The sequence below is a fragment of the Hippocampus comes genome, unplaced genomic scaffold, assembly GCF_001891065.2.
Source record: "Hippocampus comes isolate QL1 unplaced genomic scaffold, H_comes_QL1_v1.1 scaffold242, whole genome shotgun sequence".
Classification (NCBI taxonomy): Eukaryota; Metazoa; Chordata; class Actinopteri; order Syngnathiformes; family Syngnathidae; genus Hippocampus; species Hippocampus comes.
Window position 1 is genome coordinate 1,623,652 of NW_017805385.1, and position 18,347 is coordinate 1,641,998.

The 18,347-nt window shown below is 39.6% G+C and overlaps 1 protein-coding gene across 1 annotated transcript in view; it reads left to right on the forward strand.

Annotated features, from left to right (window-relative positions):
- cdkal1 (CDK5 regulatory subunit associated protein 1-like 1) overlaps positions 1-18,347 on the forward strand; it is a 201,470-nt gene that overhangs the window by 55,726 nt on the left and 127,397 nt on the right. The window contains exons 5-6 of the mRNA XM_019872988.1: positions 12,356-12,452; positions 16,155-16,203. Coding sequence (XP_019728547.1) covers positions 12,356-12,452; positions 16,155-16,203 — 146 coding nt within the window. The remainder of the gene's footprint in view (positions 1-12,355; positions 12,453-16,154; positions 16,204-18,347) is intronic.

Genomic DNA, 18,347 nt, shown 5'->3' on the forward strand with positions numbered 1-18,347 from the left:
TTGTGCTATGTATTTGTCTTCCCCTCTCTAAAATTTTCGAGTATTTTTCTAATTGAGTCATACAGGATACAGGACACAGATTGATTCTGAAAAGGAATGAAATGACTACTTAATTGATTGTCTGTCTCCTAATATTACTCCCAAATTTACCACTTTATTTACCAATATTTGTTCCTTACATAATTTGCTCTATGTTCGCAGTATTTCAAGTTTTTGTCTTATATTAAAGATGATAAAATGCTTCTTAGTAATCAAGGGCCAATAGAAGGAAGGAGTAGGGTTCAATAAGATTTACTTCTATCTAGCCCTGTTCAAATGTTGACAATTTATTTTTACTTTTAATATTGTTTCATTTGTCTTGTTTAGGATTTATTTTCTTTTGTCATTCTCACACCTTTGAAATGAATGAATTAATTCATTCATTTATTCATTGATTCACTATAGTTAGTTTTTCATCTTGAGTGACAGAAAAATACACGACTGTGACATAATAATGCTAATAAAAACTAAATAAATAAATTTGTACATGAACAGCAACACGGGCAAAGCATGATGAAAGACGCAAATTAAAGATGTAATAGATGATACCACGCAGCTGGTTGACAGGTGGCTTTCACGGATTCAGAATGGTGTATGCATTGATTTCACCTCTGACCCAGTTATTTTAGCCGTCTTGGGTGGTGTTTGATTCAAAATCAATAGCAGAAGAACAATGTTTCCACGGACGAGCGAAACTGTTTGACAAAAAAAAAAAAAAAAAAAAGTTCTTGACAATTTTTAGCGCCAGTTTTGTCATGCATCATGTCAAATAGCTATCAGTCATATAACTTACGCTTTTAATAATCACTAAAAGATTTAGTATTTAGTTCTTTTAAAGTTATTCCCTCTCCAAAGACCGTATTCCGTACAGCCTTTTTACTAAAGTTGTTTTATAATGATAAAAAGGTTCCATATTGGGATAGTCTAATGCCACTTTTATGTATTACTACCATGACTTTATCTTAACTGGAAATAAAAATACCATCTGCCAACCTAAACAACCCACAGCATTAAAATAATGACACATAAATGACTGAATAAATAAAACATGCATTTTCACCGCATTTAAATGGGTATAGACAATTTAGTTTTAAAACTGTTGAAAATGATTCTTCACAAATGAGTCAAGATATAAAAGGCTGTTGAGTTGCTGCCTTGACATGGATGATGAGTGCAGGGAAATGCCAGCGTGAGATGGAGTTGATCTGGCAGCTGGCATATGGAGAATACCGCACTGACCCGGCGTACACACACGCACGCAATGCGGGCAGCACCTGCCTCTCATCCACGCTCGTTCTTTTGAATGCGCTGAAACGTCTTCAGTGACATGAACGGTATGGGGAACAGCAATGCGGTGGAGAGACAAGAATCTGTTTTCACCATTTGTTTGGTCACATTTGTCATAATAGAGCAGTAAAGGTGACCGTTATGTACTTAGTCTGTGTGGTTTTTTTTTTGTGTGTGAAAAGGTGTGAGAGACATGACTGACTCAGGTGGCAGGTGTGTGTGTGTGCGTAACAGCCAGCTTAGCAGCTGCTGTGTTCCTCTCAAGTATTTTTCTATAAACACAGAGGGATGTGATACCCAACCAAACCGATGCTGAAACTTGATCAACCAGGATCAGTTCATCAACGGACAAAGACAGTGTGGATACCACAAACCTAAGCAAACACTCTCTAGTTTTAACACAAACATTTGACAGTTGATTCACACAATGTCCTAGACCTAAAACATTTTTCAACAGTTTTTTTTTTTTTAAACATGCTGTTGGTTAAACATGGTCAGCTTCTCTGACAAAATAAGCTAGTCCACAGCGCATCCGATTCCCTGGAGAGCTGTTTTTTTTTCATTGTTGAAAATGTCTGATTGTGAGCTAAACAGGCCTGCAAAAGACTGCCTTACAAGTTATTTTCTTCTCGCGGCATGCCATTACAGACAACATTCGCTCCCTCGCTAAATGTTGCCATCCCTCATGCGCCTTGAGGGTGACAATTGACAGCTGTATCTCTTGAAAAACTTTGAAATAACACACACCGATTAAGACCTAGGGAGGAAACACTTGGCTTCTCAGTGGATGTCACATCCATCCTCTATACGTTAAAGCTTCCAGACATAAGACTTGATATACATTAAGTCATGTAAAATGACATTAGAACTTTTGACCTTTCAAAGGCTTATGCTGAAACCTCGAGGGGGGATTGTCGAAGTGGTGCGCACCGTGAAAGAGACCGGAAGATGTGATAGAAATAGAAATAAATGGCAGCATGAAGGACAGGCAGGGAGATAAAAATGAGGTCATGGCTGAGGTAATGTTGAACTTGTTGATTGTTGCAAAGAAATTACCGTCCCTGCGATCGTCATCAACCCACATTCATTTACAGTTAATCGTGGGTCTTGAAGGCATTTGGTTAATTATTTAGCCAGGCTTCTTTCTTATTTTCCAAGAACGCAGATGGATGTGCTGCCACCGAGCCAGAAAACAATTTAACCAAACAATATTTGGAGTGACACAAGCCCCAGGCCTTCAACTTGGCCATAGGTGCATGTACTGTACAGCATGTGATGGAAGCACAGGCACGGACACAGCAAGATGCCAACCTCTGGAAGGCACGAGGTCATTGGGTTGGTGCTTGAATATACCCGGGGCAGTCCTTAACCTCTGAGGTGCTATAAACAAACAGACAGATAGCTGGATATACAAGGAAGGAATACCGCTGTGGGGAAATTGGGCCGCATGTGGTATATGGGCTACTCCCTTTCCTGGCTGCCCGAATATTATTGTAGCTCTGCACTGACTTTGACATGCAATTTTGTTGTTCGAAAGATGCTCTTGAAGGGGACACAGTGCACGTTTACCAGAATGGTTCACAGAGATGATGAAATTGAATTGTGTATACACATTTGTTGTTCCTCAAACGTTGAATGCATGCAATACAAGAGGAGTAGAATCTTTTTGAGTTATGTGGATGAATTACAGAGAGACACATATTTGTCTGATTTACTCATCATTTTATGTTAATAATCTTAAAGTGGAAAAAAAAATCCAGATATAAATTCAGTCATTCTTACTTGCTAATACACAGGCCTATGAAAACTCTATCTACTCTAATTGATAACATTGTATTGGACTTAATTGGTTTTGAAGACATAAAGGACCTTGTGCTGTAATGAGATAGGACCGGTAATAATCGGTGAAGTTAATTAGTGAGACTTCATCTGCAAGTGCAGCAAATAGTTTTGTGGAGATTTATGTTTCACAAAAGACGACACACGGTGGAATAGGTAGAGGGAAGGAATGAAAGAAACGGAAAAATTCTTAAGTACTAAGTGGAAAGTATGAAATCAAATCATTTATTTGGCGGCTTCAACAGTTTGATTGATCCTGTTTTTTTTCCCCTAAACCCTTTCAGTTCCATTTTGAAAGTATGCTGATGTATGATTAAAATATGTGGAATTTTTATTCCTCTCTTTTAATTTGCTTTGACAGAAACAGCCTGCTTATTAAACTTAATGAATGAAAGAGATTTGAGTCAACAAAGAAATGGAGACTGCTCTATTCATCTCCAACCAAAGGAAAATTACAACACTCCAAATGTATTTAAAAAAAAAATCACCTCCTCATTCAGCAGTTTTCATCCCAAACAGTTCACCACCCTTCAAACCTCGCCTTGAACCATCCTTTTTTAATTGGTGTCGGCTCAAGCAGTGGTACACATGGGAGTAAAGATTTTTTTTTCTCTTCAACACTCAAGTAATGGGCTTTTACATTTAATCAGACAGTTGGCTTTGTGCACACTGCGTGCTTGGCTTTTAAATAGATGTTATTTCGGATAAATAAGGCTGTGTGGTTCAATGCGAAGGCCTTTTAGAGGGACTGATGAGCCACCAAGGAGCTACTTGAGGCTACGCTGGGGAGAAGACATCAGCCGGGGAAATTAACGGCCTGAATGGATGTTTCGACGCTGGTGTTTCACGAGATTCCTCATAGGCTGCGTCTTCTCCAAACATTGCCGTTCTACATGTATTCACATATCTGCTTCCATATGCGTACCGCAATGGGTGTCAAGTGTTAAGAACATGTTTTAACGAGATTAAAAAAATATATATATATCACCTATATAAAGGTATATAAACAGAAAATCTTTATAACGTAGAGTGCTCAGGTGCAAAACACCCTTTGTGTGAACTTTGGCACTGTCTGATAATTGGCTTTTTTTTGCGTTTCAGTTTACCGCTGGCCCTAAAACATTTTTGAGGCTAACAAGCAGTTTGTGGTTTTATCTATGACAAAATAGTGAGCTGGGAAAAAAAAGCGATTTCCCAGGATTTTTGATGCATCCCAGGTCACTGAGCATGTGCCATTCCACTTTAACAAATGCTCGTATGTAATAATTCATGATCTCGAAACCAATCATGGTTGTTTATGCTTGAACAAACTTAGCATCGACTCGTTCAACCAAGAATGCCCTTTCACCTCTGTCAGCCTGGTAACGATTTGTAGCTCTCTCCACTTTGGGATCAGCGCCCGCACGCACACGCGCCTTTGGCGTCGCTCTGGTATGTATTCTAAAGGCGTAATGGCATGGATTTTTACATTAACACGCACACGCTTTTTTCCCTCTCTTTGGGAGTAGCTTTAGCTCACCGTGTGACCTCACATCTTTAACCTGACGAATGCTGACTTTTAATATACAGATTACACATTGGCATTTAAATCCATTTCCCTGATCAATTATGGAGAAAACCAGTTAATGAATGAATATCAATTAAATGTATACTTTATGTAATACTTTTTAACATCAAACATTGCAGTGTTTTGTCACTAAAGAAGCCTAAACCTCTTCTGCGCAATAAATGTTCCTGCACTGTTATCAGTTCTTGTTGAAACTGGTGAGCGTGAACATCGTCTCGAAGAAATCAGACCAGCAAATGTAAAGGTAGCCTGCTCGCTAGTTTGGCCTGGGTAAACTTACTTTATTCAATGTGGTGCAGTGGATTGGGTTGGGAGAATCTCTTTCTGAATGTTCTGAACTCCTCTTTCCGTCTCTTTGTCAGACTCAGGTTATTCTGCCTGGATGAGTTGTGCCATAGTGAAGGTCTGCTGGGCATTAATATTGAGCAGGCATCGTGTTTGTGCTTTGAAACTGAATCAATGGCACCGCTGCTGGTAGCCTGCAGCGTATGGCACTCCACTTTGCACATATTTCTTCAAGACCAGGTTATAATTTTTAGAGTCCACGACTGGCCACTCAAGGACTTAAAGGCCCCACTCTCAGTCAATATTTCATTTCATCTTTAAATATATCAATCTAAATTGTAACTGTGGTGATTTCCTGCTGACAGCTGTCCTAAAAAAATGTATGTGGCTCTTTTAGGATTGAGGACAATCATTCCTGGTTACAACCTCATTAGCTCTTTGATGCAGAACATTTAATTCCGTGTTGTTTGTTTTCTCACCCTCAAATCCCTTCTTATAGTGTTCTCTCCACAGTTGCTTCAATCCCAAAGCTCGGCCTCAGGCCGTGGTGGCCATATGGTCGTCTCCAGAACTCAGACCTGGCACGATGCACTTCACTTGTTACTTACTTCCACTGATCGTGTAATGCATTTTCTGTGCGTCTTGCTATCTAAAATGTTCATGTAGGCCACAGGTGTCAAACTCCGGTGCTCAACGCCCTCTATCCTGCATGATTTGGATGTTTCCCTGCTCCAGCATGCCTGATTTAAATGCTCAGATCATCAGAAAGCTCTGCAGAAGCCTGATAATGATCTTGAGCCAGGCAGGACAGTGGCCCTCGAGAACCGGACTGTTTTAATGAAAGACATGTATTTCCCGTATATGCGTTTTACTCAGCCCATGTTGATAATTTATCGCAATCTATTTCTTATTGGCCGAAAGACCAAGCAAAAAAATATGCATTGCAGCTTTATTGATCACACGGCAGATTGGTTGTAACCTGTAAAAAGCCGATTTAAAACTGTCTTTTATTGACTGTAGCAGAGATAAATGGGGATAACTGAAAAAAGGAGCACTTCACATTTAAATGGTAAAACTCGAGACTAAGCGGCTCTAATAGCTTCTACTGTAAAACGTTCTAGTTGGATAAAAACTGAGTTACTCACTGACTACTCACGCAGAAGTCTTCATTTGTAACCTTAATTGATGCTCAGATGTTCTTCAGATGGCTTTTTTATTTTACAACATGAATAAAATGTTTAATTTCCGAAACATAACAAAACTTACTCTGAAGTTATTGCGTCTATTGACTGTGTTACTATAATGAGGGGTTGGCCATGTTGGCACAAACGGGCGTTTGATTTTATTTGAGCTCAACAAGTAAGAGGCTAAAACCAACCATTTGTTTAGTGTTCAAGCAACCAGCGATTGATGCTTTTCTGCCATCTTGTGCATTTATCTTTTTTTTTTCCTTCAGTATTTTCGGGGAATGACTGATTTTATGTCATTGTAAAGCTCCGCCATTAGCGAAATCACACACATGGCTGCAAGGCTTTGGCCTTTATGTGAACAACCTGCTGTCATCGAGTTTCAGCCACCTAGCTGCGCTTGCCAGCCCCCAAATGATTCAGTGTGCCTGTTCCAGATATACATGCTTTGCCAGATCATTGAGAAAACCAGCACCCGGTGCCAGTTTAACTGCAATAACTGAACCTTGCTCCTAATTTATTCTCATTTATATTTTTCCTTAAAACTGTGAAACCCATAAAATTTGAACGCCCATGCGCTTATATATTTCTGATATAAACAATGACTTCTCTAACACGACACCATAGAGCATGGCACATTTTCAATGTGTTTTTATGTCGGCTTGCTCGTAATGCATACAGTAAAACTATTGAACATATTTTCCAAAAATGATTCACCTTTTTTTTTTTTCCCCCCTCGGTACAAGTCCTTATAGCCAAGATGCATTCTGCCAATTTGTTGCCCAAATGTTGGAGGGGAAAAAGGAAGGCCAGGTGCTTCTTTCAAATCGTTCACATCCCTCAATCATAACCCTCCTTTACAGTCTTTTGCTCTCCTCCCTTTTCATTACCTTTATGCGGTTTTGTCATCGTTCCCGTCGATACTACTCTATTGTTGGTTCTGTGTTTTTCATTTCATTTTGCTTCATTACTATCCTAATATTGTGGGTTTTTTTTTCATTTTTTTTCCCCCTAAAGAGACTTCCTTTCATACTTTTTGTTCTCCATAACTAAACTCCCTCTGAAGTACATGCAAATGTTTCTGTCCCTAGTTCTATCCTCTTAACGAAAAACGTAAATGTATTTAATTTTAAAATTACAGGTATTTCAGCAGCCCAAAAAAAAAAAAACCACAAGTATATAATGACCTTCTGGAAAATGTGGGTCAAGAACAGCTCTCATTGATCGTGCTTGTAGTCAAATCCCATAGGCGAAGAGTTTGTCAGGCATTTTAGTTTGTAAACTTCTTCTCCCCGCCTCCCCCCAGAGGAACCATAATCTTCATATATGCAACCGTGTATTTCTCTACATTTATGTCGCCTATCCTGTCGGTCACTGATGATTCATCTCCTGCTGCTGGAAAACAGACACAAAACAAATATGGAAATATGAATAAAACATTACATAAATAGACATATATATCTAAAGCAAAAGGCACTACACATATTTGAATTTGAATAACAGAATTCCTTGTGGCATTGAAATTGGGGCAATGGCATAACTGTCGATTGCAAAGCCAGAAAAGTTTGCTACGTTGTCATTAATGGAGTGTGAGAAAGAAAAGACAAAATGTGACATATCCTCCTGCACACACCAGCTCATATCTCAATGACTGAGGCTTGATGGGTACTTAACCTCGCCTCTCGCTGCTTACGCTAATGCAGAGAGGTCAGGAGTGTGCTGATTGGCTGGCTCACTGTCAACTCAGCCAGAAACGTCTCTCCGAGTGCAAATGAGCGGATGAGCAAGGAGGTGAAACACTGGCACAAGGACAAGAAAGAGGAGGAGTGGCACTGACGATGGGGAAAAAAAAAAAAAAAACTTTAAATATAAAATCTGGACATGGTGTTCCATACTATTACGAATATGGAGCATTCTCTGAAATATCATGACCTTTTGGTTTTTTTTTTTTTTTTCAAATAATAAATACAAATTTACATCAATGGCAAAAATTGAATGAAAATGAATGTAATTTTGCTGTTGTTACCTTATACAGTATTATATATACTATGTCAACCAACAACATTTTTGTTGATCAAGTTACAATTAACATCAGAACCCCTCCTTGATATCACTTTAACAATCTCATCTATTGAAATTGTATAGTATACTGCCGTCCAACCTGATTGGTCATCACAGGTCCTCAATGGGGTTAAGGTCAGAGACTGGTCGTGGCCATTGGCCACACCATTGTCCTCCCATTATACCCAAAGAAGTTAAACTTCATCTCTCTCTCTCTCTCTCTGTCTCTCTCTCTCTCTCTCTCTCTCTCTCTCTCTCTCTCTCTCTCTCACTCACTCTCTCTTTTTATATATATTTTTTTAATCTCCGATGTCTGTGATTGGTGCTCTCAAGTTATTATACACTGGAAGCCTCTGTTCTTTTTCCTTCTTATTATTCTTATTCTTATTATTCTGATTGTTATTATTAAGACTTGTCAACCCATGATTCATTCAAATTTTGCATACATTCTATTTGCAACGGACAATTCATGAATGAGCATTAAAGTGAGGACTTCACAAAACCTTTGAACGATACAGGAAAAACATGTTTTAACATTCACAACTCTTATATCGGTTTAAAAAGTAAACCACTGCGAAATGAAACGTAACTACTCTTGCTCAAGGCAATTTTCAAGAAAGTTTGGGTCAAATTACGAACTGTTAAACTTAAGGGGCTGTTGACTTTGGCGCTTACTCGATAGAAGGAACATATGGTTGGCTCGGTGCATAATGAACTCATGTGGTTCCCCACTAGGTAGGTATTGCTAAATGGTCGGGGTGTCAGACGGCCGGATGAGTCGTTGAAAGGACATAATTCTTACACCCACAAACTTCTCTTAACAGACTTGATTTTAAACCTGATAAAAACCACCATTGCAAGGAATCTTTGCTTTGATTTTCAGAATACACTCTCACAGCTGTGCCAAGGGGATGTATTGTATTTGAGCTTTTTAGCAACAAGCGAGCCATCGTTTTTTTTATTTTTTTTGTTTTTCTTTTTAACTGCAGTTCAGGAGATTACTTTCAGATGTTTGGCTTTTTCCCCTTAAGATGTTCTTAAAGCATTGACGAAGCTTCTATATAGGCCACGCACTGTGCTTTTGCCTTGAGTGGTTCAACATTGTATTTACAGTAAGGGCTTATCTAAGTCAACCTGATCAATTGAGTTAGACATTTAGTCTGGTCTAATTTGACTGATTCACTGTGTCCACTCGGCTGTTAAAAACCAGTATGTACAGCATATCCCTCCTCACCATCCATATATACTGTACATAGCGCAGAGGTCATACATCTATGCATAGGCTGTTACATCGCCATCCGTGACTCTTAGTATGCGCTTGTACGGTATGTTTAAGGCATGTGGTTTGTTAATACCATGTGTGGATGTGCATGGATGCGTGTGGTCTTCAGGCAATGGAGAGCAGCAACACAAAGTTGACGGGGGGCTGCAGACGTTTAGGGCGCGATGCCAAGGAAATGGGCCTGCACGCACGCACATGCACGCACGCGCACACACACACCACACTCCTTGTTTTGCGATCTTGTGGGACATCTGCTCTGGTCCGGGTCACTGGCATGAATGCTCGGTTGGGCTCCAAAGTATCGCCACGGCAACTGCATCGCATAAACTCATCCCATCCAGGAACAATGTGCGACTAAATTGTCCTGTTCCCCTGGAGGTGATGAGACAGTGACTCTGATGCCGCCTGCTTACTTGCTATGTATGTCACAGCGATGTCAACGGGCAGGGAGCAAGTGTCACATTATAGGAGTGCTTGGAACGTTTTGGCAGGCGTTAGTGTGAATTATGCAGGCGTACCTCTACTATGTGTGTGATGCGAATGCGAGTCCTTCTTGACGAGCATTGTCAAGAGAACAAGCTACTCGACTATGTTTACTCTTCCTCCCTTCAACAAGCATTTCAGTTTCTTGTATTCACCATTTTGTTATTGAAGTGGACCCTCCAGATTTGAACAGCCCTAAGGTTGGACAACTGGGACACCAACTCAAATATATGTTGAAAGGAAAGTGTCTCATCATTTGAGCTACATGAGCATTCTGAAGTTCTTCTGAAAATATTGTCAGACCTCAGTTCAGCCATCACCAAATGAATCACTCTGCATGTTTCACTCTTTCTTTAACTTCAAACTTTAAGATCAGTGTGCTATATTGTCGCATTATAGAAATGTGCTATATTGTGATATATTGAGAGAGCAGTGCATTTCAAGCTTGAGTTCAAGCATAATCATGTCAAGGAGTACAGCCCCGGCTAAGCGAAGCTCATCATTACTCATATTTCCTTCGGCAGTCAATGAGTAACTCAAAAGAGCATACCTCGAGGACTTATTAATTTCAATCTATGTCAATAGAAAAGCAAACACTGAATCACTGATGCACGTGCTGGCACTTATATGTTTTAATGCTTCCATGATGACCTTTAGGCAAGGTGATTTATGGAGTGGAGACCAAGTGTGTTTTAATTTTGTTTTTAAACAAATTGTGACATCCGGGCCAATTCCTAGTTTAAATCTGCAATGCTTTGAGCATTGCCAGTGAAACTTGAAAGTATATAAAGAAACATTGACTTACTGCATTCCTGACTGCATGAGCGTTGAACTTGTTCATAGCCCAAGATCAACAGAAGCTGGGTCCTGATCAGTGTCTTTATTTTCATGTGCTTTAATTTTTTTCCTGCTATGCATGTCTCACATTTATTTTTTTAACTATGCAGAAATTGATGATGTTCTTTGAGCCTCAATAGAATAGGTGCTAAAATGATCCAAACCACAACACGCCAGCCATCTCTTTACGGGCGTTGACTTTCATCATCCACTGTGCTTTTGCTTGCTTCTGCTCTGAATTGGATTTGGCTTTCTTTACTCTGTACTTGCTCACCCACCTCCTCCACCTCAGTATCTTTGTTTTGCTGAAGAATACAAACACGCTGTGAACCAAAACACAACTGACAGTTCGCATCCAGTTTTATCGCTCCTCCTCCTCTGTCCTCTTAATTCCTCCCTCACATTCATGCGCCCCCTCCCTCCCTTCATCCCTCCCTTTCTACTTCCAGCTGTCAGGAGGCTTCATTATTAAAGATTCATGCTGGAGTCTGGGCAGCGCCTCCAAAAGCTTTTGTCAGACAGACCGAGTGTCTCAAATCTTACTGCCACTAACGAGAGGTGACATGGAAACACTCTCATAACCCCCCCCCCCCCCCCCCCCCCCCAAACACACACACACACACACACACACACACACCCTCACGGTGGCTTCACCATGTAATGTTCTGCCAACTGTATTTATTTGTATTTTTAAATTTAAATTTTATGTGGACTCTTTCGTCTTAGAAATAGACAGCTACAAAATAATTACCGTTGTCACTTTACCATGTTGCGCTTAATGGTTCCAAGCTTGGCCTGGCATTTCCAATACCGGTAGTTGACTTTTCAATATATGTACAGTAGATGCATATGATGTGCTGTGGTGTCAATCAATGATATTTGTGTTGTCTTATCATCCATCTGGCATAAAACCTTCGATGGTTTTAGAGTCAGAGAATAACCAGATTGACATGTCAACTCAGCGGACCTCTCAACTGTTTCACTGTGCTGTAGGTTGTCTATTGAATTGACCAGGCTGTGTTTCAACAGTGTTCTTCTCCCCTTAAATCACTTCCTCTCACATGGCAAAATTGCATTTTTGTTGTAATATTTTACACGATGGTAACTCACCACAACAAAAAACCTTAAGGTTGTTTTGCTGTCCTTTTTTTCAACTCAAGTACCAAAATGTGTCATCCGCCTTCCTTGTAGCAAGAAACCAACACTGACAAGTGAAGGCGCTATTGGCATTTTGTCAACCATTTGAATGAGAAGATTAGTGACTCTATATTTTCCTTTCAAACTCAATTCTTAGTGAAGGATGTAAACAGGCCCAGTTGTTTATAGCCATAAAGTTATTTACATCAGCCTTGTCAAATTGTGAATGAAATGTGAATGTTGTCGGAGCACATTTTAATTGTTTTTTTCTGAGAATTTCCTGTTCAACTGCAATTTTCTTTTAAAAAAAAACAAAAGCTTTATTTTATCTTGTGTTTCCATTCTTCGCAGAAAAGCCCAAGAGCAACAGAAGAAGGTGGTGGTAGCCGGTTGTGTTCCACAGGCCCAACCTCGAATGGACTATCTCAAAGGTCTTAGCATCATTGGGGTATGTGTGTTATACTTGCTCTTGATACATTTGTGCATTTGGCCATACATGACTTCGAAGTAAGAGTCTTAATATAAACGCACTTTTGAAACTAAATAAAACATGTTTTGGTTTACTTTTCTGGACAACACAAACCCACACAAGGTATCACAGAACATTTTTTTTTTTTTACCTGTCATTGACCTGGCTGGCGACATGTTGAGACTAGTCTGGTCTTTTTGGTCCCCCGCGTGCTGTTTAGTGAATCGGTAGCGCTCCCCAGAAGACAGGACCAGGATCACCAAAATAAATATGGAAGGGCAGTAGAAAAGAAGGCAGATGCATGAGAATGAGGATCGAAAGAAATATGATTGAAAAAAGTCAACCGGAATGAGACATATGGTGCCACGTATTTACATAATGGCTACAAAAAGTCAACCTATGCCATGTTTGAATGAGGGAAAAAAAAAAGAGACCTTTGATGCGAAATGCAGCAAAATACAGACATGGCTGACTGACAAATAATATACAATCATATAATCAACTATTTCACGACTGAAAATCACTTTCTTGACTTTTCTGAGATTCTTAGCTTTTCTTATGTAAAAGCAAGCTGGTTTGTCGAGTTTTTTTAATTTTATATCAAAATTATTTATCTGACAGATCTGTAGACATTTTTATCAACTCAGTCTAACAATCCTGACAAAGAATCAATAATAATAGTAAGGCTACTACTACTACTACTACTACTACTACTACTACTAATAATAATAATAATAACAATACTAAATAAATAAATAAATAAATAAACATAATAAATGGATGGGCTTCCTTTTATCAAATTTGTTTTGTTTCTCATTTCTGCACATTGATTCATGTTTATGGTTTCACTCTCTGAGGTCATCACTGTAAAAAACAGCATTGATATAATCCTCATGAGATTTAGTGATGCAGAGTCTCAACAGCAGATCATTCATTCATTCCCGCCTGTATAGAATGATCAGGACTGCTATAACGCTTACTGGTTGTAGCGCATAACCACACTGCAGAATCAGACCAGTTCAAGCTGAATTCCACTGGTGTCACATTTCAAAGATTGCACATTTATGCACTGATAATACTTCATAATGAAACAGAATTAGTAGGGGCTTGCTTATTTTTCCTTCCCCCCCATTTGGTGTCCCAAGACTACTACATTTATTCCAACAATCTTCTGCGACTGTTATGATAAAACCTAATAACCAATTATGGTTGACAAAGTACAGTATTTAGTTGAGCTCCTACAAATAATCCCACGGGGAAATTAACCCTTTCAAGTACAACGGTGACTACAGTGGACACATCTTATCATGTTATCAGGTTACAGGGTGCATGAAAGGCTTAATGTCATTTCTCTCCCTGTTTTTGGCTGCCAGCAGATGTATTTTACACAAAACAAATAATCTTTGAAGCCTTCCTTTATTCGCTCCTTGCTTTCTGAAAAGCTATTTAATGAATTAATTTAATGTGCCCCCCCCCACCCAAAAAAATAAAACAAAAAAACAAAAATAACGTTGTTGGATTATAGAAATGTCCCAATTACTGTCACTTTCAGATATACAGTTCAAGAGTATGGAACGGCACACATTTTTGCATTAAATGCCCATCCCGATAAATAATGCAGTTCCATTTAAGTAAACATGCCGCTATGTAACGTAATTACATTCAAATCACATTCAAGTGGCATGTATGTATCATATAATTACATTCAGATAAACAAGCTTGTACGCGCGAGCGCCTTGAGGGCACGACAGAAACAGCTGGGAAGTTTGTCGCTGCTGTGCCTTCTATTGTCATGAATAGATTGGATTTTGCATTGATATTGACGCACGTGCACACACCAACGGACAGACAGAAAGCCGAACATGCATGAAGGGGCACATATGGTAACAATCACAGACCGAGGCGTACCAGTGCACGCGCACTTCTTTCATGTGCCCTCCTATCCAAACACACAACAAGAGTGACAGTTGGTTGGATATGAAAATCAAATTCAAATTACCAGTCGTGAGTTTTTGTTTTGTCAATCCTCTTAACGGCTAGGTGGGGGGTGCTTAAGAGTGCTGTTGAATTAATTCACTCCTGTTCACATGAGCTGCGCCATGACGTGCCTTGTTTGTTCTGTTGTTTTGCTTTTCACAAGTTGGCTATGAAATGAATGACAGTGTAACTGTGTGCAAGGTACGCAAGAGTCACGCAAGCCCACCGTGTTTCACGTCTCTGAACCAGACATGTCACATCCTTTATCTAAGATGCATCACGCATCTCCACGCAGACAAACAGCTCCGGCTCTGTAATCAGAGATTTACAGTGTGTAAGCAATTGTTGTAAACAAGAGATATCAACACATGAGCCCTCTGGGCGCACATCTTTTTGTACCCCTTGCATATTCTTTGTTCTTGTCTTTAAATTTGTCCCAGACCGAGTACCGTTTCACGTTTCACACTGACAGCTAATGTTGTTTTATTTTACAAGATAACCGAGACGGAAGCTTGCTCAAAAAAGAACTAGTTTGAAATTTAATTAAAAAAAAATACTTTCTAGGCCCTTCTGGAATTAATATATAGTTTAACTCATTTAAAAAGGAAGTCAATGTCTTTACAATAGTGTGTTCTGTGCGACCTCTCTCGTCTAAACACGGTATTCTGAGTTCTATTGCCTTTGTGTATTATAAGTGAAGCAGAAAATTCCACACGTTTTTATTGATCTCAGGGGGAGGCCGTTTTGCCTTGTGCCTTTTGACTGAAAATGACATCACCGTGTGAAGGGCCCAGGTAACGTTAAGACTGTCGAGGCTCACCTGTTTTCTTGGTTTGGTCATGTGACTTCACAAGCTCTAAGCTCTTAGACACCGTGATACCATTGTCAGTCACCAGCATGTGTCAGTACATTCAGGTTGAAAAATGAAAATAAATGCAAATCAAATGAAAAGCAGAAAGCAGGACACTCACCGAAAGTGTCTTTTTTGCATCAGGTGACATATTTTTATGTCACCAGGCAAACTAGCTTTTTGCGTGCCGTCCGTAATCTCAGCACAACAATATGGCCATCATCTCAGGACCCCCCACAATTATTTTCAAGCTTTCAGTGATCCACACAAAACGGGTCCTGACCCACCAGTTGAGAATCACGGGTCAAGATTATCCTCTGTTGTCATCCCGCACTTTGTTGTTCAATACAATCTGTTAATGCCAAACGTACTACACTGCACATGGCAACAATCACATGGTGGCTTATGTTGCCACAGAGCGGGATATATGGCACCATTCCAAGTCCTTAATGGCCACTTTAAAACCTGAGCCATACCTCTCTCACATACTGTTTTACAGGTGGAGACTAAATGTACTGTTTAATGACGTCGCCTCAAACATTGATAGGAACTCAACGGCGCGCACATTCCCCACTAACAGTTGCTTGCCGTATCTACAGTATATCCAAGCCATGCTGCAGAAATTCTACGTGACAAATTTGGATTTCTGCACGTTCTCGTCCACATTGCGACGACTAAACACAGACACAATCTGATTCATATCATGCAGAGCTTCACTGTGCACATTGTTTGTGTTTGTGTGCACAGATTGTTGTAATATGGACTACTTGTGTTCATGTGCTCAGTATAGTTTTGTTTGGAATGCGAGCATGCTCGGCATCAATCAACCTGCGTGTGCCTTTTGTGTATTTTAGGTCCAACAGATTGATCGAGTGGTCGAGGTGGTGGACGAGGCTGTTAAAGGTATTTGAATGCACCCAGAAAGACCTGCAAATATGCACACCATTGTGACGTTATGACACCATTCAGGGGCCCAACCTAATTACTTCTGGTTATTGCTCCCACTTTTGTTGCAATAATACGTGAAACAGCTTTCAATTCAATTTAATTGGATTATCTAAAAGCAATGGGTGAAATAAAGAATGCCCCCCTTCCTCATTTCACCAGGGGAAACAGCTATATGGCATGGCCTGGAAGCTTTTTGATTGCAGTAAAAAATGTTTTTAGGCAGTTACTTCAGGGTGAGCAACAAAATATGAAGTACTTGTTATACCTGTCCAGATGTTTTGGACAATACTTTTTTCATTAAAAAGAGATTTATGTGTATGTTTAAGAATGATGTTTTGAATATAGCGATAATGTAAATTTCTATTTCCATTCTATTTCTTAGATTAATAGTGAGCCAATTAAAAATTCAATGCTGCCAATAGTGGTGGTCAAAGTTGTATGAAATAAACCGCATTAATCACGTTTGGATCTTTCTTGCGAAGACAGACTCCCATGTCAGTGATTAGTAATTATTTAAACTATCTGGGCACCACAGTACTCTGCTGCTAATGGAGGTCACACAGAGTTTATTGTGGATGTCCGTTGAAGTTGTCATATACCCCCAGCTGTTCTCTTAAAAAACAACTGTAAAACACATTACTCTTGCGTGCGCCCGTGCACATCCGTGCATATTTGTGTGAGGGTGGTTTTGTGTGTGTTGTTTGCACTGCAATAGGGACATCTGAATATTACTGTACAATCAACCCCAAATTCTCTGACTGCAGGCGTTAACTGTATGCACAGGCAGCACATACATCCACTGTAAGTTATTGACTTTGACTATCTCTTACATATTTTCCCTCAACGTCTTTCAGCATTTCTTTCCTTCATTCTTCTTACCCATCTGCCTTCTCATATCCTGACTCTATCCCTCCACGCCTCCCAACCATTCTTCACCTTCCACCCCCACCCCCAAGAAACTAATTTCCCCAGTATCATTACTGTTTTTTATGACCTCATATAAATCGAGAGCTGTTACTTCAGCTCAGAGGCCAGGAGACCTTTAAACTGGGGGATATGCCTTTTGAAATGGTAACTAAAATGTGTATGCCGGCGAATTGCAAGGCACAGTTCTCCAACAAAATTTCTTGCGGGTTTCTTTTCCACGTAACAAAAGCATGAGCTAGCTTTTATGATCTCGCTTCGTGAAGCGTGAGATGATCATTTCGGTTTGGGTCTTGGTTTAAAAGGAATATAACTGCCACTCAATAAGAATACCGTAGCACAGTAAAGCTGTGTTTAATTTTACTGAATCCTTGAACCATAAAGCTTACGTTACTGCCTGTTGTAAATGACTTCCGTTATCTCAGGTTGATTTGCTGAGCACGCACACAGGATTTGAACATTATGTTTTCACATAGAATATTGCTGGATTGAGCAGTTACTGTGGTTTCAGCCTTACTTAGCCAGTTTAGTTGGCTTTCACCGGCTGTTGGTTGTCTTGCAAACAGAGACGGTTGATGCCATTTTATCCAAGAGCCCTGCAAATCTATTCAAACTCATTCCACAATGTGTAAGATTTGTAGTTTCCTTTCATACTTTCCAAAACTAGTCAAGCAGCAATTTTACTCTCAAGAGCTGATCAACAATACCTATGCCATCCACTGACATAAAGCTTTCGTGGAAATGTGCATGTAACATGGACCTCATCAGTCATTGGAAAATATCTTTATATGAACAGAAATTAAACAAATGGTGGCAGATTATTCAGATGAATTTTCTGATTAATAGGCAACTAATTGCTGGTCAAATTAATCGACAGCTATTATAATCGAGTAATCATTTACAGCCATTGTATAACTTAAAATGGTCCAAAGCTTCTGATTTGACCCTCTCAACAGTAATTATTCATTGATGTTTGTTGTCCTTCATGAATGCAGTTTGAAACATTTGCAGACATCTGCTTTCACTTTGGAAAAGAACGATCAAGCCAGTAACAGGATCAGTTACAAAAAAAGAGAAAATAAAAGCTGTTGAGTGCATCACTCCCTCGTATGATATTGTTAAGATGTTTGTTTCTCAAGGTTTTTTAATCACTAAACAAGACCAAATAAACAACA